The 24,236-nt window shown below is 36.2% G+C and overlaps 3 protein-coding genes across 3 annotated transcripts; all 3 read left to right on the top strand.

The window, feature by feature from the left end:
• The first annotated feature begins 7,562 nt into the window (after positions 1-7,562).
• On the top strand, positions 7,563-12,222 carry LOC146146504 (general transcription factor IIF subunit 2-like). The gene is made up of 5 exons (XM_083387230.1): positions 7,563-7,788; positions 8,165-8,331; positions 9,854-10,041; positions 10,773-10,916; positions 11,389-12,222. The coding sequence occupies exons 1-5, from the start codon at positions 7,643-7,645 to the stop codon at positions 11,536-11,538; spliced, it is 795 nt and encodes a 264-aa protein (XP_083243356.1). The 5' UTR covers positions 7,563-7,642; the 3' UTR covers positions 11,539-12,222.
• A 51-nt stretch (positions 12,223-12,273) lies between these two features.
• Positions 12,274-14,460, top strand: LOC146146503 (uncharacterized). Its single transcript, XM_083387217.1, has one exon. The coding sequence runs from the start codon at positions 12,296-12,298 to the stop codon at positions 14,309-14,311; it is 2,016 nt and encodes a 671-aa protein (XP_083243343.1). The 5' UTR covers positions 12,274-12,295; the 3' UTR covers positions 14,312-14,460.
• Positions 14,461-14,494: 34 nt separating this feature from the next.
• LOC146146502 (protein farnesyltransferase/geranylgeranyltransferase type-1 subunit alpha-like) lies at positions 14,495-20,455 on the top strand. Its single transcript, XM_083387227.1, has 9 exons — positions 14,495-14,604; positions 15,643-15,728; positions 16,052-16,175; positions 16,670-16,760; positions 16,861-16,992; positions 18,205-18,350; positions 18,572-18,634; positions 19,186-19,360; positions 19,972-20,455. Exons 1-9 carry the CDS (start codon positions 14,564-14,566, stop codon positions 20,065-20,067), a joined length of 954 nt encoding a protein of 317 aa, XP_083243353.1. The 5' UTR covers positions 14,495-14,563; the 3' UTR covers positions 20,068-20,455.
• The last annotated feature ends 3,781 nt before the right edge of the window (positions 20,456-24,236 follow it).

Raw genomic sequence — 24,236 nt, 5'->3', positions numbered from 1 at the left:
TGCAGAAACATATCAAGGCAGCAACGCTATTTATGCCGCCGGTCAACTAACAAAAAATAAAATAAATAATTTTTTAGTAACATTTTAGTTGGCGGTACAGTTTAACATTATTTATAATTACCAATTTGCACGAATTTTTTGCTTACCTCGTTTTTCACTAAAATCTGTGGCGACAAAAACAGAATAATGTCTACCTGAATATTTTAGCTCTTTTTGTAAGTTGTAAATCGTTATGACATAAATTGTGTTGAAAATATGGCAGACGAAACGGAAAGCTAAATTACATTTGTTAAAATCCCTCGTTGCATGGAAATATTGTTGTTCTTTTATAAATGGCCGGGGTTATCGGCAGCTATTTTCCTAGAAACATTGCGGATTCGTTTTTAATAGAAAGTTCAGCATTTATGCATAAACAATAATATCAGCAATTAGTGGAAACATTGCGGATTTATATTACTTAAAATAATACTTGAATAGTTTTATTATTTTGCATGATTTTATTTCTTTCTTTGTGAAGCAGCTGAATTATTAGAACCAATGTGGGTTTGTATTTAGTTCTAGTAAAATTGAATGCTTGTATAATTTTTATTTTCCATTATTCTTTTTTAACCGTATGTTATTAGCGCGAGTTAACACAGAAAACTGGGTTAAACATTACTGATAGCGCAATAGTTTTTATTAAAAGGGCTTTTTTATCAACTGTTGAAGCTTTTGGTTTGAGGTAGACTACACAGTTTTTTTCTTTATGACTTAACATGCGCAGTCAAAGTCAACTTTAAATTATTGCATTCTTTTATATGATTTTAATCTAAACAATAATATCAGCGCCAAATTTCTTTAAAACATTGCGGGATTATTTTCTTTCTTGGAAATCTCAAAATTAATATCAGCAAATAATTTACTAGAAACATTGCGAAATCGTTTCATTCAAAACTAACATTGGATGGTTTCGTCATTTTATCTTATTTCTTTATTTTTAAGTTAAACAATGTTAAGAGCAGGTAATTTCTGAGGAACATCGGATTTGTTTTAATTGAAAACCAACTTCGAATAGTTGCATTATTTTACTTATTTCTTTTAAATCGTAACTGATAATGTAGTAATCATTGCGGATTGTATAATTTGAACGATGCAGGTAATCGAAGTTTATATTATTTCTCACAACAAACCACAATCTACCCTCTCTACCCCAACGCGTAAGCACAAATGTAAACATTATCACAAGTTTATGTTTCTGGTTGTTTTTATTGATGATCACACGAATAAACAACGGATCCATGAAGATACTTCGTTGTTACTTCTCGCTGATTCATCTGAAAATATTTAAAAAGTAAATAGTGTTGATAATTTGATCCGCTGAAGATTGAACCGTTACCTTTAGGTTTGGTTTAAAGTGAACAGTTAGGCTGCGATTTGAACAAGCAACAGTTTTATTAAGTTCTATAGAATTCTTTAAATCAAGACAAAAACATTTGCTTTAAAGATGCAAAACAAAAAGTATTTTTCAATTAAAACTCACCTTTATTTATTCCTGCTCGTCTTGGTTCATATCGAGCTCTGGATTCTCAAAGTTTTCAGCTGAAAATAAAGTTAATTGAACAACTTAAAACTATTATTAGGAATATTATATTTTGCTTAATAGATCAAACTAGGTTCACCACAATATATTAAACCTGACATTGGCAAACAATTTTAACTTTCACAAGTGTATGTTATTGTACAACTTTAATTCGTAGATATTGTGACGTAACAAAATTGCAACAATCTGAACTTTACCTTCGTCTCGGCTGGTAGGTGCAAGGGCACTCCACTTATCCAAGCGAATGCAAACTGGAATGTAACGTTTGCAATAGCAACCGTGGGATTTGCATTTGCAAGTCAAACCTTTGAAAATGATTGTCCACCCTGGAGCCGCCTTGCTCTGATCAACCAGAAGTAGGAGGCCAAGTAGAAGCGCCATCATAACAAACTTGTTCATCTGAAAAACATACAAATTTACACGAATAACAAAAAGTTGTTTTTAAAGCAACTTAATTGACAAATATTTGTTCTCAATTACAATTTTGTTGCATTTTCAGTTTAGTTCGTTATACAAAAAAATTGGTCAAAAATAAAGAAAAATTTCAATGTTTTAGTTGTACGCTTAACACAACTTTTCTAATAACACTTACCTTGTTGTTTCAATTTGTCAGTTGTGTCAATCCAGAATAAAACTGTGTGCCAACTGAGATATTTCAGCTAAATTTATCAGTTTCAAACAATAATCTTCCGTTCAGTTTGCTGAAAATATTTAGCATAAACAATTATTATATTGAAAACCAACATTGAATCGTGACGGTTCGTTTATAAAATATAAATAACAATTTATTAACTAGAAACTGCGCGGATTTATTTTATTCAAAATCAATTTTACAAAGTTGCATTATTTTATATTATTTTCTTTGTTTGAAATCTGAACAATAATATCAGCAGATTATTTCTTGTAAACATTGCGGATTTGTTTTTATTCAAAATCAATTTGAATAGTTGCATTATTTTATTTCTTTTTTTTTAAATCTAAACAAAAATATCAGTACATAATATTGAAACACCTATCACTATTGTTTTTGCCATCTCTGTGTATGTTTGCGAAAAAAATAAAATGTTTTTTGAAAAAAAATAATTGTGAAACTTGAACATGTACCGATAAGATAATACCAAGGATAGTCTGAAGACTGTTATACTCCTCTGGTAAAGTAAACACAATTATGTTTTCGAACAATATTATGCCTGGTAGCAACAGTTTGATGCACTGTGACGCATAGAACTTGGAATGATGACATTTCCTGAGCTACTGTTGTTGTAATGGTTTGCAAAGTAACTAGCGTTGCAGTAAACGCGATATTTTGTGTGGTTGAACAAAATGCAAGACTTGACCAGGCACTTGCATTAAAATCCTGGTAACAACATAGATTTTAAAAACCCCAAGATTCTTGCGACAAGTCGGTGTTGGCGTCGTCTTTTGATTAAGGAAACCGTAGAAATAACACGGCACAACCCGGAAATTAACGCAGACCATGCTTCTATACCACTCTTTCTTTTCAACATCTGATCACGTTGATGGCCTTATCTGCTATGAGCGACCTACCTTCTAATCGCCGCTCAACCCGGTTTAGATAGTGTGTCTCTCTACGTTTCCTTCTTTCTGACGTCTGCCTCAGCATTATATATACACTTACAAACAGTACCTTCTCTCTATGTTGAAAATGAATAAAGATTTATTCGAAACGTTCAAGATGATACCTACTTCTGTATGGGCTTTGATATTCTTATTACCCTTGAATAGTTTTGCATACTTCCCTTACACATGACTTGGTATCAGATCGGTTGCAATTTGCCTAAAATGTCGGGTATCGGAACACGATATTACTTATCGGACATCCTAGTTACAGCAGTGTGACGTAGAAGATTTGGAAGATTTGGAAGATTTGGAAGATTTGGAAGATTTGGAAGTTTGGAAGATTTGGAAGATTTGGAAGATTTGGAAGATTTGGAAGATTTGGAAGATTTGAAAGATTTGAAAGATTTGGAAGATTTGGAAGATTTGGAAGATTTGGAAGATTTGGAAGATTTGGAAGATTTGGAAGATTTGGAAGATTTAGATGTGTAGGGGTATGGGTCTGATTAATGAGTCTTCATTTATATAATTGCCAAGATGAATCGACCACACTCCTTCAAGATTTGAGATGGCCTGTCTTCGTGAGGCCAGATAGGTCCAATTCTTTCCTTTAGTTCAGATACATGAACAGTCAATTTTGCTGTCTTCAGTCACAAAAGCACTCGAGTTTGCAGTCTGAGTAAAAGCTGTAAAAGCCTCTTTATATTGATTGAACACGCTATTTATAGACGAGAATCAGTTAAGAAAATTTCTGCGAATAAAGAAAGATTTACGTCATTAATTGTTATAATACTTAACAAAATACCACGTGACAAAAAGGGTGTATCTCAAGCCTTTTTCAAACTTATTTCTGACGCGAAACATACAAATTTTACGTCAAAATGCGATTGCGAAACAGCTTCTGACTTCAGTTAAATGTCAACAGTTTGAAAATCACCCGACCGGGGAAACCGACTAATGTTCAGACCGCGGTGTTTTGAAACATATACAAAAAACGGATGTAAATACCTTGACGCATAAAAATTGGTGTCAGCAATTTGAATTTTTGCAATTCGCTGCAAGAATATCGCAAACATTAGCATGTGGTTGCAAGAAATCTACGTAACGGAATTTTACCGAAAACTTTCCGCTTATCGTTTGCACATTGGCTGCAAGGAGTAACGCAAACATTGAAAGGATTGCAAAGAATTTAGGCCATAGATTTTTACTGAAAATTTTCCGTTACGACACATCGATTAAAAACAAAAATTCTCTGTGTAAACACAATATGACAAAGTGGCTGCTATAGATGTCTTGGGGCTTTTTGTTTTCTTCGCCTCGCACTGATCAAATAGAATTAGGAGGCCAAGTAGAAGCGCCATGCGCCCCACAAGTGTATTCACTGAAAAACACAAAGTCTGACATAAATATATATGTTTACTCACGGACAAAACCCGAAAACAAGTTTTTTTTTAAGTTTTCTCAAGTTACACTTTGGGAATATTTAGAAATATTTGATGAGACCTGTAACTACACCTAATTATTTTACTTTACTTTATACCTTGTGATAAAAATGCTTTTTAAGATTTTTTCATCATAAAAGCAACACGATAATTATTAATTATAGAATCATAACAAAATTTACTTTAAGTTCGAAAATCCAATTTTACATTGGTTGCACACCGATTAATTGGTTCTAAGCGCCCACTATTGAAAGGTGGATATAATTTGTTAGGCGGTGCCAGTCGGCCAAACTAAATCGTTGTCAAGTGATTTAAATTAGGTAATATCGCATAATGTTTCAACCTACTGGATTCGTTCGATTTATAAATTTTATCTTCAAAGCACAAATCTACAGTTTTATCAGTGCCTATATATCAATATATAGGCACTGGTTTTTATTTAATTTTGGGACATAAAATGGTGTCATAAATAATATTTGTCAAAAGTGAAATATTTTATTGACAAATAAACGCAACAATCCCAGGGTAAAATTAGAATCGTAATTAAACTAATTTCATGTTTTATTTGGGGATAAAAAGTATTAGGAAATTGTTATTTGATCAATAAAGAATCTTTCGTTCGCCAGTTGATAATCAAAACCTTCTTGTATTGTTTTTTTATCGAAAGTTTCTGTTTAAAATAACCTTGCTTACTGCACGTATTTACATCAATTGATCACGTTTTTGTTACGAAAGTAAAAAAGTAAATAATTTACCAAGTTTTGCGAATAATATGAGGTTTCAAAACATAGTTAAAGTTGTCAATTTATAATACTTAGCGTGTTTTTCGCAACTAGACAATTTAAACAACCAAAAGGTTTATGTGATTGTGATGAACTAATCTCCTTTATTGACGCGACCAAACAGGTCTTGCAAAATACCTTGTTATGTATATAATAGTTAACTTAAAACAGCGTTGGTTTCTAAATATTTTGATTGTATTTCACTGCGCCTGTCTTGTGATTGTATGTTATATTTAATTACAAATCCTAGATCGCAGACAGCCACAGAAAGTGACAACAAATTTACAAAAAGTGGCGCTCCTCCAAAACTACAAATTTACAAAACATCTTGCAATTAAAGACATTTATATCAAAAAACATTCTCCAGCCATCTCACGTTTGTGCCAGATTGAAAACTTTGGATTTTGTGTGGACAAGACGATTTTGCAGCTTATAATTGAGCGGCTGTAATAATGTTAATTTGTAAACATGGCACAGCTGAAAATGGAGTACTATACCGAAAACCATTAGCGCGATGAAAGTTCTGCGCGTTTGAGCGATTTTTTGCGGCTGACCGCATTTTCTGTTAATTTTACATGAAATGCGCGACAACGATCGGGGCCAAGCGGGAAACTTCACGGAGGATAAATCCAGACCTTACTTTCCAACCTGGCGTTTATGTTTCTGGCTGATATATCCCTTGCTTCCAGTGCAAAACATATCGTGAATCTACCACAACTAACATTGTTTGGTGCTGGTCTAGAATCCTACCACAGTTATTAAACACAATATTTTGGTGTGGGTGTGGGTGGGTAAAGTATTTTATTAATATTACTTTTACCCACCCAAACCAAAATTGCTAACGCCCATTATTTGAGTTAGGGTCTAGCGTTTGGGTAGGTTAAGCAATATTATTTAATAATAATACTTGACCCGCCCACACCCAAACCGACACAGCAACTTCCTTAACCAAATAATGTGCGTCGATTTAATAATTGTTTTAACGCTGTGGTAAGATTCTAGACCAGCGCCCTTTTACAGTAACGAAATGAGTTGTCAAATTGAAATTGCAATAAATATAGGAGACTAAATATGGTAATAATACTTGACAACTGCATTCGCAAACGCACCCTAACCCAAATAATGTTATTAAACCCAAACATTTTAAATGTAACAGATTGTTTGAAGATGCAAAGAAGTAGTTTGAATTAACACTAATGCGTGTAAAACTGCTTAATTATTCGTTTAAGAATGATATTTGGCTGTACGAGTTCAAATTTTTCATGAATTGTATTTTGTAAGACTGCTACAATATGTTGTCCCTGCTACTGACATGCCTAATTTTCTGATAAAAACATTAATCACACCTTTAGGAAACAATATTTCGCCCCCACGTACACCGATGCTAAACTATTGTATTGCATGTTTAATGTCATTATTTTGTGTCAATAAGTCCATAACAAGCCGCAAACTGTGTTTTTTTAATAGGTTTGGTAATATTTTTTTCTTTATATCAGTCAAAAACAGCGAATATTTTTATAGTTTTGCTATGTTGCCGAATAACTGGGATTGTGGAACAAATTCCCGAGATTCGGGATCATTAATTGTCGGGTAATCCCGGGAGTTTCTCGTCGAAACATTCCCGGCTCCAGATGAACCCTAGTCAGTACATTGTCATCATCCACTTTATCTCGTGTTTTAATCCAGAAAGATCATTAATTACAAAGTTAGAAAACAAGATTTAACTTGTTAAAGTATTGTTAGAACTAACCCACACCGTAAATTCATCAAAAAGTAAATATTTTTGGTCAATAACTCATCCCTTAGGATACAAAAGAAAACCATAAATTGTGTTTTTGTTGGTGCTTGTTTTGACATTTAATACCACCTTGTAATATCTTTTCACGCCAAATTACCTCAAATGCAGTTTCTCCTGGGATTTCCTGAAGTTCCTTCTATTTGCTTGCTATATGGTTTATAACAAGAATACCAGGTTACACATTTAGGCTCGCATTGGGGATGAATCCCCTGCGCAGTTCCACTATCAATCGGACATTTTGTAATGCTAACAGTTTTCGGTATACTCCTTTATTTTAAGTTGTGCAAATTTTAGAAATAACCTTATTTCAGCCACGCATATTTAAGCTGCGTGCTCATCTGGCATGAATATTTATGTGAAATTATCTTTATTTACAGGTTTAGAGAAGAATATTAAATTAACAAGGAACCTGTATCATGTAAAGTCATAAACTTCGCACAAACCTGCAAATCTGTTTCCTGTGATGGCCGATAAAGATGAAGGAGACCCAAGTCTTGATCTAACCGGCGCAAAACACGACGTTTGGCTCGTAAAAGTGCCAAAATACCTTGCCAATAAATGGGTCAACGCACCAGATGGCTGCAATGTTGGGAAGCTGAAAATCACAAAGTATATTGATATATCCATCACTTTTATAACCCTGAAGTGTGAAGGAATATGTTAAGAAAATCATATACATATTCTAAAAAAATTCAGATTTTATTTAAGTTAGCTATTGAAGTCTAGTTTCCATAGTGTTTATCAACATATATAAAACTTTATTGTTTTAAAATTAATTTTTTAATTGAACTATTTTATTTTGAAAATTCCATTACATTTTTTAAACTTAGGACTTCATTGACCAGCCTGAAACTATTCTACAGATCCCCAAGGCGCCTTTGGAGCCCAGTTTATGAACCCCTGGCTGTTGCGAACCACCATATGAGACACAAGCAAACTGTATATTTGGCTACTTTTAGATTTACAAACTTATGTCTACTCGCAGGAGTGGGGGTCGTACCGAGGTCTTGTATTCAATGAACCCAAAACTCCCCGAACCCGGTTCGTCGTCCCCTTACGGAAACCTTGCCACCGACCACAGATTTGCACTCCAGGGTTCGGGGGGTCAATGTCTGTCCGTGTTTTCAACCACGTCAAGCTCTAATCCGAAAGGTTGGATACAGTTATTTGTAAATTTTAATGAATTTAGAATGTTGATAATATCGAATCACAGCTGATACCTGATGCCAAGTGGTATTTTTCAGTGCCAAATTGATTATATTAGTATTTCAGCTACGGTTTGCAATCTTTAAGTGAATATGTCAGAAAATATATAAAAAGACGTATCTTTATGGAATCCAAAACCATTGACAGCAGGTTTCTGCTTGTCGATCACTGTTCCGCTGACGCGTATATTAACAATGAAACTCGCCTAAACTGTGTTATACGATGCCGGTTAATGGGAAATATAAAAAAATTTCTGATCCTGTGATTCACTTGGTTTTTAAACTTTGTGTTTTGTTGTTTATTTCAGAAAATTGTAAGTAACCAACTAAACTGAATATTTGTAAAATGTAAGTTTTTAAATGTTTCAATTAATAGTTAAATTTTCTATATCTTTTAGTATAGTTTAAAAACAAAATTGCTAATGATCCCAGGCTACCTTGCTTTCTGCATAAAATAATTGGTATCACAATAAAGTGTTAACTGTTGTCCTGTGAAACAGTGGCGTATCCAGGGGGGGGGGTTTGGGGGTTCGGACCCCCCCCTTTTCGTGAGTGACAATATCGTTTTTGTCAACGTTTAAACACCCCGTCCGAAGCTGCGTGTTTTTTAATGTAATTGGGTCACGACTCGCGCGTCTTAAGCTAATGCAAAACGAAGATCGAGCGCAAAACGCCGTTTTTCGTTTCTTGTTTGGTCAACCATAAACGCGGGATATTTTTTCTCTCGCATTTCGTTATTTGTTCAGGTTGGCTGATTAGCAAGTGTGTGTTCGACAATTAACAACAATAAATCAAGCGGTCTCCGCCTTTTCTCGCTTTTAACGTCGAGTTAGGCGGTGCTGATGTTTCTCGCAGTTTACCAATTCATATACTTTTCGACTATTTTAACTACGTAAGTGCGAAAAATTTTTCGAATGACTTTTCTGCATCCGTTTTGTTTACATTTTAATGCTATCTTTTGAACTAGATCAGCGCTGCTTTACCGTTGCGCCGTGGAGGGCTGCCAAGTGCGTCGCGGGCAAACTTGCAATAAAATTAAAAGAAATGCCATTATACCAAAAAAAAATCGCGCTCGCTTCGCTCGTCAGGTGTGCCCTCACTTAAAAAGGTTAAAAACACTGATTTTAGAACTATTGAATTGGCGTTTTTATGTTATGGTAGTCGAATAACACCCGGGAAAACGATCTTCGTTTAGTATTGCAAGTGGCGAGAGACGTGCTTGTAATTTAGCGTGGTCCCGTACATGGATCTACCAAAATCAATCACACATATTTCACGGTCTTGGTTTCGATTTACTCCTGAAGTTAACGATTGCACAGTAAGCGGTATTATTTATGACGTCATTAACGTCAGACGGAAAAACGGGGAATTCCCCAAGTTGAAAATTCGGGACCCCCCCTTTTTAAATTTCTGGATACGCCCCTGCTGTGAAACACCATATGCAATTTGCATATATTTTTGTATTTTAGTTGGTGAAAAGCGTTCCATTGAAGGTCGTGTCGTCCAGAAAGTTGATTGCCGTCCGGTCGTTAGCAAGAATTATATGCAACTCAAGAAAGCGCAAGTCATTGAAGCGTGTCGACCAAAGAGGGTGACGAAACAACTCGAGTCGGCCGTGAAAACCAACTACAAACCCGTCACTATCACAAAAGAAGAGGTAGGATTGTGAGAAATGTGTAAACTAAGATTGTGACATTTAGAGAAGTGTTTCTCATTGCCTTTATTTGCGTAATGCATTTATCATTTACTTCTTTTTGCTCCCAATTTTGCACACTGAGTTGTTTGTTAGCTTACTCCAAGGCTGCGGAGTGGGTTTAAAATAAACAAGACTCCGGCCCAACCCAATGTGAGATTTCGTCGAGTTCCTGCGTCCGGCTCTGACTCTACAGCCTGTATTTCACCCGTTTGCGTAACTAAATCAAGGTGGATATTCAGCAATCCACTTGTAGGGGTGTCATTTAATACATCCACTTACAATACATGATTGGACAATTTTTAACCATATGCTATTTCACCTTTATTACAGCTTTTAGGTTCATCGGTTTTGAAATGGGCATGTCGGCCTCGGATTGTGGTCTTATTCGAGTCCCGAGTCCGACTTCCACCCCGCAGCCCTTCTTGAAATGAACAAAACTTAAGACATCGGCACTTGGCAGAATTAAATTTGAATTCACTTGCATTTTAGCCTAACCAGCACCACTTTAAAATAAAAGTATTTTTTCCTGTTTGGAACCAACTATTGTTTTAAATTTTCTAATTATTTCAGGCCAGCTAGTGAAAATTATTTTTGGGTGGGTTTAGCGAAATAAGGAGAATGAACTTACTAATAACTCTTCAAACTTCTTTCTTAAAATTACACCCCTTTGTGATATGATTTTTATTTGTCAGCGCGATTACGAGATTGCCAAGAAGAAGGCAGTCAAGCATGTCCGTGTTGAGAAAGACGAACTGCAGAGCATGTTGTTCAGTGCCTTCGAGAAACACCAATACTACAACATCAAGGATCTAAGGGAGATCACACAACAACCAATTGTATGTCAGAAATTTGTAGCTTACATTTTTAATATATACTTAAACAACTCTCTATTTGTTTTTCAAAAATGACGGACTTAGGATGTTCAATTATAACTTTTTTTTAGTTTTTTAAAGGCTAATTTACACAATGCAAATAGTTAGTTATACTAATGTAATAAAAAGGGATGATTTTTTGCATTGGGTATTTTTACATTATAGTGAAACCTTAACTGTCATCAGTTATCAAGAATAATTTCTTTTATTTTAATATAATTAAGAAAATACTTACCAACAAAACCACTTTAAATGCTATATGAACTTTTTAATTGTATTTTTGTATGATAATTTTTAACTCGTCATTTCCTTTTATTTTTTTTTATCATAGTAATCCAGATTCAAGTTGCGATAAACTTTGACTTGAACACTTGTTTTTTTTACCTTAATTATTTAAATTTTAATTCAATATTTGTTGAGTTTATTTTTTGTTCAGACTTTCCTTAAAGAGGTTTTAAAGGAGATAGGGATGTACAACAACCACCCAGGCCATCGCAATATGTGGGAGTTGAAACCAGAGTATCGTCATCACAAACCAGCAGCTAAACCTGACAAGGATGATTCAAGCGACATGGATTCGTCTTAAAACACTAAACACACTTTTAAAGAAAATAGTTAAATTTCTGCGAGCAAGAAGTTAATGATATATCTCATTTTTTCTTAAAGACACTGAATATAATTATGAAAATCTTACTGCAATAACGCTTTGTTATTTTTGTTGCTATTTTGTGCATTTGCTTTGATATGGGTCACCATAGCTTTTCATGTGAAAGATTTAAATGATGTTCCTGTGTAGTAATTTAAAATAGCGTAAAAAGCGCGTTGCTTTAAACAAAAATCAGCCAGAAACGCCTTAACTTACAATATTAAACATAGAAATATACTAAGCTTGTATAATACCTTTTAACGGTTATGGTAATTGAACTAAAATTAACATCACAATAAAAGTTTTATTTCGGACTCAAATGTAAATTTCCTAAATAAAAAGTGGTGTTTTTCCCAAAGTTGTATCAGTTGATTGACCATTATTTTGAAATCCTTGCTTCTGTTCACGACGGTATCTTTGCATTTTCTTTCTTCTCTTTTAGTACATAAACTCGTACATTTGTTTTGGTGGTAGAAATTCATTTTGTTGGTCTAACTCCATTATCCTGCCTTAAACATTACGTAATTTTTTATTATGTTTACCAATGAAAAACCTGCATTATTGTGCTTTACACTTTAAACTTACTATTTTCATTTCTTTTTAGGTAAAAAGTTCATAAATTTAGACAAGACTTAAATTCTCATTTTTTTTAATCTTGTTTTTTCAGGTCTGTGTGTAAGCTTATACAAATTTGAAAATGAGCAACATTGAAGCTGACAAAGTTTTAAGTCTTTTACTGAGCGACAAACGTTTGGATCGCGACAAAGGCGTCGTTCATCTGCGTTCTTTGCTTAAAGGAAGAAACTGCGACGAACACGCGAAAAACCTCCTGGAAAAGTTTGAGGAACAATTGAAGCGATGTGGGGCCGAAAGTCCGTGGGAAGAACCCCATGGTTGCTTGCTCGGAGCAAAATGCATCGTAGAAATAGCTGGCGACGACGGGTTAGACAAGTCAGTGATTTCACTTCAAGTTTTGGATTATTTCAAGGGTTTTGCGCTGAAGTCGCTCACCAACAACGAGGTCAGGGTTCGAAATATCTCCGGTCAACTTCTTGGAAAACTTTGTAAGTTGCTTGGGAGTAAAATCTACGAGCGGAACAGCGACCACATTCTCGATCTGCTTGAGAAAGACCTGGCTCGGCACATTGAGGGCGACTCGGCACATAACCATGGCAACGAAGCACCTTCGAATGAAAACAACGACGCTTCGAAGATTTTCCACGAATCTGCCGGCTGGAGGCATTTGGAGACAACCATGAAGTGTCTACAGTGTATGATTGAAGGCTGCGGCAAAAACTTTAACGATTTTGTCGACCAGAGGCTTCTAGACTTGCTCTTTAAAGCGCTGACGCACACAAACCGTTTCGTGAGGGAGACGGGATTCAACGTGTGCGCTGCGCTTGTGCTTTGCGGAGATCCTGGAAACAACTCGATTCTAAAGTACGGCGAGCAGTTTAGCTCGTTCCTCGCCAGAGGATTGTCGGACAACTGGTCGCAAGTGAGGCTCGCTTCATCTGTTGCGACTCGTAACTTCCTGGTGTCGGTCGATCACGAGGAAAGAAAGAAGTACTTTGCCGACTTGATACCGCGCTTGTGCTTGAACCGGTATTACATCGCTGAGGGCGTTCGCATTTACTCGCAGGAAACTTGGAGGATTGTTTCGGACGGACATGGCAAGGATATAGTGGGAACATACATCAAATCAGTCGTCGATTATTACATCAGCGCAACACAAGCGGATAACCACGCTGTACGTGAAGCGGCCTGCGCTTGCATCTCCGAGCTTGCAAAGAAGATTGACGCAACAAAAGTCCGTCCATTTGTAACTCCACTTCTCAACGCACTTCTTGAGTGTTTTCATGACGACAGTTGGCCGGTAAGGGATGCGGCTTGCGTCGCTTGCGGGAACTTTATTCTGAGCTACGCACAAGAAGCTGAAGATAAACGAGAAACTTTGTATCGTTTGTTCCTCGGAAACCTCCAAGACCCGATTGCTTCGGTTCGCAAAGGAGCGTCACTTTCCCTCGCAAATTACACCAAAGTCTACAAGGATCAAGTCCAAACCACTGTGTTCGCAGAAATCGAGGAAGGATTGCGAAGTGTGAAGGAACAAAGGGAAACTGGGGAGAAGTTTGTGGGTTTGGACAAACGACCGGCGCAGTTCGGGGTCGTTAAGGAACTGCATTCGACCCCTGACCCGAGGCACACTGACCAGCAGATGTACTCGTGCGGGTCGCTGGCACCCAAAATGGGTCGAGGGAGTCGGGGAGGGTGCAGCGATTGTAACTTCCGGCGCCCGTCAGAACCGTGGGAACGCACTGACGGGTGCATGTGCCTCCTGGCTGATCTTAGCGAGGATTTTCCTGATGATGTGTGCCGAGTGTTCCCTTTAGTGGTGGAAAGCTTGTCGCAGAAGAATTACTCACAGCATGTCGTTTTGCTCGAGACCTTTGTCAAACAGCTTCCAACAATTGCTACAAGAATTGGGAAGAAAGCTTTCAAGTCGCACGTCGAGACTTTTCTTGACCATATTTTTTACGCACTTTCATGTGACGTCGCTCTAACTTCTGCTGCTGCCGAGGAATGTTTGATAAACCTGGCAAAGTTTCTCGGTGCCAATATTTTGAAAGGAAGGATTGAAAACTTTAACCCGGCTTATGCTGAACAATACGCTCGTGTTATAAAACAAACAAACCACGTGCAAAGGTTCTAATTTAATGTCGATTTTTCTGTAAATTTCACCCTAAATGTTCAAAGATAATGTGTATTTTGTTTCTGTTCATTCCACTTTAAATTTGTTAAACTGTAAATCTTTCTAATTTTGTCACAATTTAAAAAATGTCTTAACAAAATGAGCTGTGTTTTCGTGTGAATTCCATCTATATTGTTCACATTCACTGCAAAATTATCCAATGTTTTGCTTTTGTAGAAAAGTTTGTTTTAACAAGAATATAAAAGTGGTAAAATGTCAAGTTCTGATGACGATGACAATTACAAAATGTACAAGTAAGTAACATTCTTACTTTGCTTGGTTAAAATGTCATGAGCATTATTAACTGTTTGTTTGTTTTCTAACTAATTATTAAACCTTTTTACAGCAAGAAGCTACAACTTGTGATGCCTATTGTTTATTTACTGTCGATTTTAAGTTTCTCACACCACACAGTACGGGGCTCTCACTAGGGTATATGCGTCGGTATGAGTAAACATACAAGTATAATGGTGTTTAGTTCGTCGAATCTTTGATAAACAACTTGTAGCCCTATATTATATTATAATTTTAAGTCTAAAATGGGCCATTAAAAGAAAAAAAACTTTATACATAGGATAGTAGCTTGTAGTTAGCATTGTCCGTTATTTTACATACTTTATTCCGATGATGAAACCCAACATTTTGAGAAAAACACGGCAGTCACATTCGATTCCAATTTACATCCAAAATATAGCACTCACTAATTCAAATTAACCAAGCTCTAAACATCTACTGTGGAAAACATTACTACAAATTAAAGGATAGGCTGTTATAATTGTTTTAACAAGTAGGTGCAATTTTCAAATTTGTTAACCCAGGGTTTATACCGACGTTTCTAAAATTAATAACCTACAAATGAAACATTTTAACTGTTTGGCCTAGAGCTATTTTCTACATATGTTTATTGTGGCGTTCTAGCCAAAGCTCCATAACACTTCATTTAAACCTTATCGCCATGCTATTTCGAAACTAGAAAATGTATTTAAAAAGACAAATAAATGCAGACTTTAATCTACCTATTTGGGTAACCTACTTCAGGATGGAAATTTATATGTGTATACAGTGTTTTTTTTAAGGTGTTTTGGGGGACCGAAACAGTTCTCCAAATTTCTCCAGCGGTTTCCCAAATTTTGGACTTGCAACTTTTTGGTATTTAAATGAAACACTTGTGGTCTCTTAAAACTACCTCGCGGTCACCCAAACCAAACCTTAAAAAAAAACCTGTTACACATATATGTGTGTATATATAGTAAATTAGTGTCAGAAAACTTACGACTTGCAATTTGTTGCAGAGACCGTTCGCAGTGGAGCGATGTGAAACCTCTTCCACAAGATGACGGACCTGCTCCCGTCGTGCAAATCGCATACAGCGAGAAATGTAAAACATTGATGTTGTGCTTTATACAGTTAAAAGTTGTATACTAAATATGTACTAAACGCAGCATTAATGTAGTTTATCAAACCACAGGATTTGGATTTTTTTAAAACCAACACTGGGTAACTTTGAATAGTGGGCCATTTAATTTTTAAAACTTCCTAACTGCCCTATATATACTAAGGTAAATTAAAGGACGGGCTAACATTTTTTCTGGAATTTATGTGATTGTACGGTTATTTTTTTAGAGACCAACTATCAATTTTACATCAAATATAAACTCCTCCAAAACACAAATATTGATGTTGAATTTTGATTATTTTTAGTTAAAGATGTGTTCGATTACTTCCGAGCTGTGCTGGCTACGAACGAAATGAGTGAGCGAGCTCTGGAATTGACCAAAAGCGCAATCGGCCTCAACCCTGCTAACTACACAGTGTGGCAATACAGGTAGACGTTAGTAATTTAGTAAGGGGAAATGCAGTTTTTTTTGTTAAGATGATACAAGAACGGTAAATAATTTACGTCACAAAGTATGAATATTAGTCGAATCTTAAAGCAAAGTTATATTTAAAAAGGTTTAAAATGCAATCTGCATCTGCAGTTTTTATGTCAACAAAATGAACTTGTCCAATAATGTTGATGGTGTATCTTAGCTTTTAGGTAGAATTTTCTGATAATATCTGATTGGGGACAATATCCGCTTTTAAGTTGTAGTATTGGTGTTCATCTGATACTAGATCATAATATAGAAACTTTAGACATGATTAAAAAAATAAACCGCAATTATCAATTTGCATAGAATATTTTGTTAACCCACATCGTGCACAAATGATTTACTATTTTCTATGTTTGCTCTTGCTATTGTTTCCTATGCAATGTAACTTCTAATTATATGTTCTATTAACTAATTATAAATGTAAGCCTTTTATTATTTGTTGCAGAAGAGCAATACTAAAAGCACTTAACAAAGACATACCAACTGAAATGAAGTTTCTCTCATTGATTATAATGGAGCAGCCTAAAAATTACCAGGTTGGTTTTTGTCAACACTTCACATATAAAGATGCGAAAAACCTGTTTTTTGAAGAGCTTATAAACCAATAGGACATTAATTCTCATGTTTGTTACTTAGGTTTGGCATCATCGGAGGGCTTTGGTGGAATGGACTCGCGACTTCTCAAACGAACTTGAGTTTACGGCGAAAATTATCGACATGGACCAAAAGAACTACCACGCGTGGCAGCACAGACAGTGGGTCATCAAGGTGGGTGGTTGGACATAGAAGAATGTTTCTTTACGTTCCATAAAGTAAAAAGAAAAACGTTTTCTTACAGTGAAGTGTAACAATTGTAATCTTTTTTTAACAGTTTTGTTTCATATGCAGAAGCGTTGTCTGACAATGCTTTTGTCGACGAATATGCAAACTATAAGCGGCAATAGTTAAGTTAATTGATAGAAAACGCACTAATCAAAATGGGTGTTTAAAATGCAAATATTTACATACTAACGTGGTCTTGGTTGATGGCCTGGCCTTGGGCACATCATTGAAATACTTCAGCTGTCAGTGTTTAGGAATGGAGGTCGACATTTAAGGGTCGAGGTGATTTTTAGTGTTACATTTATGTGCAGTAGATTATAAATGTGAGAGTTTAAACTTGGATAGGGAAACAGGAAGCCAAATTAGAGTTTATGTTATTGGAGCTGCAGGATGTACTTTGTCGATTTCATTTACTTAATTGCTTATTATTTTTTGAATTAAGTCAGAAGGTTTTAAGAGTCAGAAGGTTTATCTGCTTTAGATATTGTTGCTTTGTAGGTCTTATTGTGTGTTCCCAGTATCGTTAATCGTCTCATGCTAGTGTGGTGTGGGTGTGACACTAAATTAATAAGTGTTTCAGCCATAATTTGCAATTAATGTATTTTTGCCTTTTTTTGGGATTTGTAGGCAAGCTGAAGCTTGGCATTTTGTTTATGGCGTCACTTGAATTTTACGGCTCTCGCAACTGCCATAGAAATCGTAAAAACATTTTAAGGCATTTCTAAAAAAATATAGAAATAACTAATTTGATGAAATCAATTGGTAACTTATTTACTTTGTCGTTTATTTTATTTTAGATTTGTATTTCCGAATCGCGATATTTTTTGTCCGAAAATTGTGTATTGTATGTTTTATTTTGGGGTTGTGTGATTGATGATATCAGTAGTGGACCGATGCTTGGTTAATATGGGTATTTCAGCAATCATTGGCCATCCATATATTTTGCTCGTTTATGCAAACCTACAATCTCATTTGATATCGATTACGGTGTATTATAATATGTAAGGCATTATAGTCGGTCACGAAATGACTTCAGTAAGACTAGATCACATTTGCTGTCCACACATACGTTATGCATCTTTTATCGGATCCGATCGCCATACTTTTGTTCGAATTATCGTTTATCTTACTCCCCTCACTAAATGTGCTATTTCCCAGGAGTTCAGCCGGTGGGAAGAAGAACTAGTGTTTGTTGAAAACCTCCTTGATTCAGATGTGCGTAATAATTCGGCGTGGAATGAGAGATATTTTGTGATCGAACATACGACTGGATTCACCGACCAAGTCATCGAACGAGAAATTGAGTAGGACATTATTTGTATTTCTATGCAATGTGAAAAAAATTTTAGCTGTTTAATTCAAACCTAAGTTATATGAATTCTAACGTATTTTTTCAAACTGTTTATTTGTTTTTTGTTTCATACTTTATTAGATGCTAATAAAGCTTTTAGCAGACATCCGAACACACTAAATTATATTTGACCAAGTTCTGGACTTAGTTTAATTTTTTTATGTTATTTTCCAGCTTTGCGGTGAAGAAGATTGACGTTGCAACCAAGAATGAGAGCGCTTGGAGTTATTTAAGGGGGTGAGAAAAAACTTTTTAAATACGGCCGTATGACCTCAATTAATAGAAATGTTAGCAATTCACTAATTCATGAACGTACACCAAAATGTGCAAGTTCAACAACTAGTATTTTCTTTAAAAAAGTTTTGCAATTAGAGCCGATGCCAGATGTATATATTATTCTTCCCAAACAAGCAAAATACGTCAAATTTAGAAATGTCTACATCTTAGTAGAATTCTTTGCTGAAATTCCAATAATAACTTAATATCGGATCGGCACCGATACCAGCTTCGAAAGAAATATTCTATTCTGTTTTCTACTTAGGCTTGACCTAAGCATGGTCATGCGAAAGCTTAACTAGAATTAAATACAATTTGTCTTTATATGCTAGTTCCACCTAAATACCTTGTTAAACAGAAGAGCCCTTTACTTTATAGGTTCCTCTATATATTGCATTATTTCGCTCTAGTGTCCACGTAATAACTCAATAGTGTATACTGGGAAAGTTTACATCAAAGCCTACAAAAATCCAGCACCATTGTTCCTCCATTTATTCCATTCTTTCCTCCAGAGTCCTCCAGAGCAAGGGATTAACGTGGAGCGGAGATCTCCGATCCCGAGTTGACTCCTGGAGGAAAGAGGGACTCAAATCCCCGCATCTCTCCGCCTTCATCATCGACATCCTCGATGAGGAGTTGGAGAACGGAGCTTGCAAGAAGGATCAAGCACTTAATAAAGTGGAGGAGGTGATATTCATATGTTTTTTTTGGTTGTAACAAACTTTAGAACCGGGTTCGATTCCCACTGAAGCTGAATAGAAAATTTGACTTGCCATGCGATCAGGTATTAATAAAGTAAAGGAGGTGAAGTTTGGTATAAATATTACTAACAACGAAAAAAGGCAAAATAACCTTTAAATAAACAAAAATAAACTAAAACGTTGAGTAGTTCGACATCATCTTAATAAAGACGTTTCGACACGAACTTGTATGATCATCAGTTAATGTGACTGAAAAGTAAAGTATTACTCATAAAAGATGGGGAGCATTAATTAATTGGACTCCTAAAAATTATTAATATTAAAAATTACCATATATGGTTAGATGCACATTGGATTAAAAAAATCTTTGATTAAAAATAGCAAAAAACAAACAAAAAATTAATAAAAATCTTACTAGAAGGTATTTTGACAAAATTAATAATTGTTTCACCATTCTTTGGACTTTTAATGCTACTGCTACTATGCCTTATTTTTATTAATTTGGGAATAAAATCTCCCTAAATGAAAAACAAAAAGCTCCAACAAATGTGTAGAAGGATTCAACTACAAATGTTTATAATTAACAACTTTCCGTAGCTCTGCAAGGAACTAGCCGAAGAAACGGACCCAGTTCGACGCAAGTATTGGAACTTTGTCGCACAACGCATACTACGTCAGCATCGCGTCACATGACGTCATCAAACTGCTACGTAATCATGACGTCACGTCACGTGACCCGCCTGCATGGTGGTTTTGTCAAGAACGCCGTTTCTGCAAAACTTTTGAAACTGTTTTTAACGAGTATTTGATATTTGTAAAAACTTTCGGATTTTGACAAGGAACTTATAAAACAGGCGTTGAAAAAAATAGTAAATTTACGTTTCAACATTTAAATTATTATATTTAAGGTATTCTACTAAATTTGTTAAAAAAAAGGTTAAGACCGACTAATCAAAACCCAAGATGTGAAGAATTTTAAGTCCCACTTTGTAAAGCACAAAGTTTGGGCAAACATGTAATTGTGACTTTTTCTTGTCACAACTCGCTGGAATCAAGAAAGAAAAGTAGCCTAATTTCACTTCACATAAGTGTGCGTGCGATTATAAAACTTGTTATTACAAACAGCTTGGGCCGTTTTGACTTCACATGAACTTGATGTGAGCCTTCAGACTTACTTATCTGCATTTCTTGTTGATGGAGAAGACTCTTAGCGTTGGTTGTATTGGTGGGAAGTTTAAACCTGATTAAAAAAACTTTAAAACCTCGTAACCTCGGAACAACTCCTTGACACGAAAGACCAACGCCTTTACATTATTTGGTTCCGCGTTACGACCAGGGAAGTCCGATCATATCGGATCGAAGCCGATACCCGATGTCAAGTGGTGGTATCGGTTCTGATCAGTTTCTAGGCTGGTATCAAAGCTCTTTCGGTGTTTTATGCATGTTTTGCGATTCAGCGCAGTCCTTTTAACCTGTAGAGGTTTATTTTATTGAGGTTTGTTCACCCATACAAGTACTTCTAATCGACATATTTACTAACGGGCGCAAGCGTAAAATAGCGATCAGGTTCAATAGCTTATAGGCACCTCCCGAGGATATTTACCTGGCTAAAAAAATGATCCAATATATTATTGTCGTGATTAGGTAAACGTCTGCCTAAAATTCCTGGTGTCAGAATAAAAGTACAATGCATTCTATCAGCCGTACGAACCAGGACGGCAAAGTCGGACTCGCGCCCCGAGAAAGAATTGTAAAGGCGGAATATTTTCCAACCATGTATTCCGAGTGAATGAATTATACGACACCCCTGGCACTGTTAGTGAATTGCTGAATATCCACGTTATTTTAGTTATGTAAACTGGTGAAATACAGGCTGTAGAGTCCAGGCCGGACTCGGGACTCGACGAAATCACACATTTACAGGATTCGAACTCGGTTTTATTTTTTCACCGGAGTCGGACTCGGGTTATTTTTAACCTACTAAGCAGCCCTGGTACGAACACTCAGAAGTGTCTGACATCCCTAACTGCTAATAGTTAATATCAGTTGTAAAAACCCAAAAGAGTTTTATTTTTGGCAAACTGAAGTAGTATTACTTTTGGTTCATTAACGACAACTCGTAGTTTTTTATCTGTTTGAATAGTTTTTTGTTCACCTTCCGGTTGTTTAAAAAAGACCCGACGAAATATTAAAGTCATTTCACAAATCTGGACAAATCAAAGTAAAGTTTTCATTCCGATAAAAAAATTAAACACGAATTAGAAAAACAACAGCAATATACAATGGCTGGTATAGGGAATACCACTTGTATGTCCGATACCGAGCGGTCGTATCGGTACTTGGTCGATACTGGTGGTATCGCTGCCGATCTCCTACTAAATTAAAACAGAAATTCTATTCAAAGTTGCCATCTAGCGCAGTCGGAAAATATTTAGTTAACAACTGTAGGGAATTAAACTTTCCAACACTAAACCAAATTTTGGCCAAATAGCTTAAAACTCTCAACCAATGCACTAAATAATTATAGTAATTTTGCTTGTTTGAGTGACCGCCCTATTTTGCCCCAAAATGACAGGTATCGAAATGAAGTGGCTGTTATCGCGGCTCCAGCGTTGTGGTGCATCTACCGGTAGGTGTAGACTGGGGCAGAAGGCATCGCTGATTGCCCGCTGTGTGGTTGGTAGGTAGATTCCGGCTGGAAGTAATAAGCAGGTTTAAATGAACATTAGTGTAGCAATTGGGAGCAGGGCTGCGGAGTCGGTTAAAAAAACCCGAGTCCGACTCCGGATAAAAAGATAAACCCGAGTCCGACTCCGGCCAAATGTAAGATTTTGTCGAGTCCCGAGTCCAGCTCTGACTGTACAGTAGGCCTACCATATGTCCTCTTTTAGGAGGAATTGTCCACTTTTCCCAAGAAAACTGAATGGTCCTCCGAGGACGCTCAAAAATATCCAAATGTCCTCTTTTTCGCATTTCGAGTTAGTTGCTAATACTTTTTTTTGCGCTAGCTCTAAGTTAATATTTAATTTTTGCAATGATTCCAATGATTTCGCTGTGTTGTACACCACTCCTACAGCGCTGTACAAACTCTGTTTTTGCCAACTTCAACATTAAAACGGCAAAACGAATCTTTTCTACTTATATGTTAACTTTTTTTTAGCACAAAGTCTCTTTGAGTGCCCATGCATGTTTTTATAACATTGAAGGTATAACGGCCCTATTTAAAATTTTGCTAACTTATAGATAAACGATAAAATTCATCCACCGTTCGAACTATTTTTTATCCATGGCATGGGAAAATTACCAAGGGGGACACGACTGAAAAAGATTAAGAACCACTTGTCTATGGCATCAGGTGGTTCTCAGCAGACGCTTTCTTTAAATTTAGACAACAATAAAGCAAAATATAAGCTATACATTATAATGCTGAAAAATAAAACTCCGTTTACTGATGAGCTACGCCAGAGATATCCGTGTTTCAGAAAAGGACGTGTTAATTTCGAAGCTGAATGTAATACTTGGATATGGCGCGTTTTTCTCAAACGTAACAATTCTACTTTCGTTTTACTTGCAGGCAAGGAAATGTCCTCTTTTAAGGAGCTGAAAATAATGTAGCCCTACTCTACAGCCTGTATTTTACCCATTAACGCCACTAAATTAAGGTGGATTTTTTGCGATCCACTCATATTGATGTTATAATTAATCCACCCGCATTACATGGTTGAAAAATATTTCACCATTTGCTATTACACTTTTACAACTTACATTTTGCCGACTTAACAGTTTTAAAATTTGATACTGCGCATGCACACGTCGGACTCGGGACTCGGGTAGTTTTACGTGGTCTTACCCGAGTCCGACTCCGACTCCGCAGCCCTGATTGGGAGTAGTTTCTATCTTACCCCACTACGTTGTCAGTCACTAACACGTATTAGCCAGTGTCCAGTTTTACACTGGCGGCTAAATTTACCGCGTTACGTAATGCTTTGTATTGAGATTTGTGAATATATACACAACGGGCAATATCTGCTGAGTGAAGTGACTCTGTATGAGTTTATGTTAAGGAAAGGTATTTTAGCGGCCTGTTATTCGGAGTCAGGTATATACAAGGAACGTGAAGAGACTTAAGCAGCCGTCGGCGTTCGCCTTAAGAGCCAGCGCCTTACTTCCCGTAGCAACACCTAAACTCTATGTAGTGTCGTAAAAACAGTTTCAAAATGTCTCGCAAACTACTCTTTCTGTTTTTTCGCAAGTTTTTACTGAAGTGAGAAAAAAAAAATTCAGGCAGCTTAGTGCTGGGTCTTGAATGTTTCTTGGACAACAAACTCAAAAAGTTATTTACTGTTAACCAAACGAACCTAATTTTCCCTTTGCAATTATGCAGTGTCATCAAATTGCGATTTCATCTTTCACAAAAGCCAACTTCTTACTACGGATGCCCGATACCCGACATTTGAGGAAAATGTTTCGCACTTTTAAAGGTAGTAAACTGAAGGTTGGATCGCAAAACATGGCTGTAACATCCCAGTATCGTAACGATTCCACCACTCGTATCGGGGATCGGGTCCGATCCGATATTGCCGGACATCCCAACTTCTTACCTGCGCTAACGAGCTGGGGCGACGCTTTCTTTGTGTAGCGTCATAATAATTAGTGAATAATTTGGAATTTATTGTATTGTGTATTTATCAAATATGTTACGATTTATAATTTGTCACTTTTTCACGCCTTTTACCAAACACTCGCTGTCATTCTGAGAACAGAGCATTCGGCTGTTTCACACAAGAATAATGTTATATCGTGACACATATTTCCGTTATAGATAAAAGTATTTCACCAGTGTGAACGCGTTATTGTTAAAG

This window comes from Ascidiella aspersa, chromosome 4 (genome assembly GCF_963924565.1).
Source record: "Ascidiella aspersa chromosome 4, kaAscAspe10.2, whole genome shotgun sequence".
NCBI classification, from domain to species: Eukaryota; Metazoa; Chordata; class Ascidiacea; order Phlebobranchia; family Ascidiidae; genus Ascidiella; species Ascidiella aspersa.
This window is presented reverse-complemented; position numbering and strand designations above follow the sequence as displayed.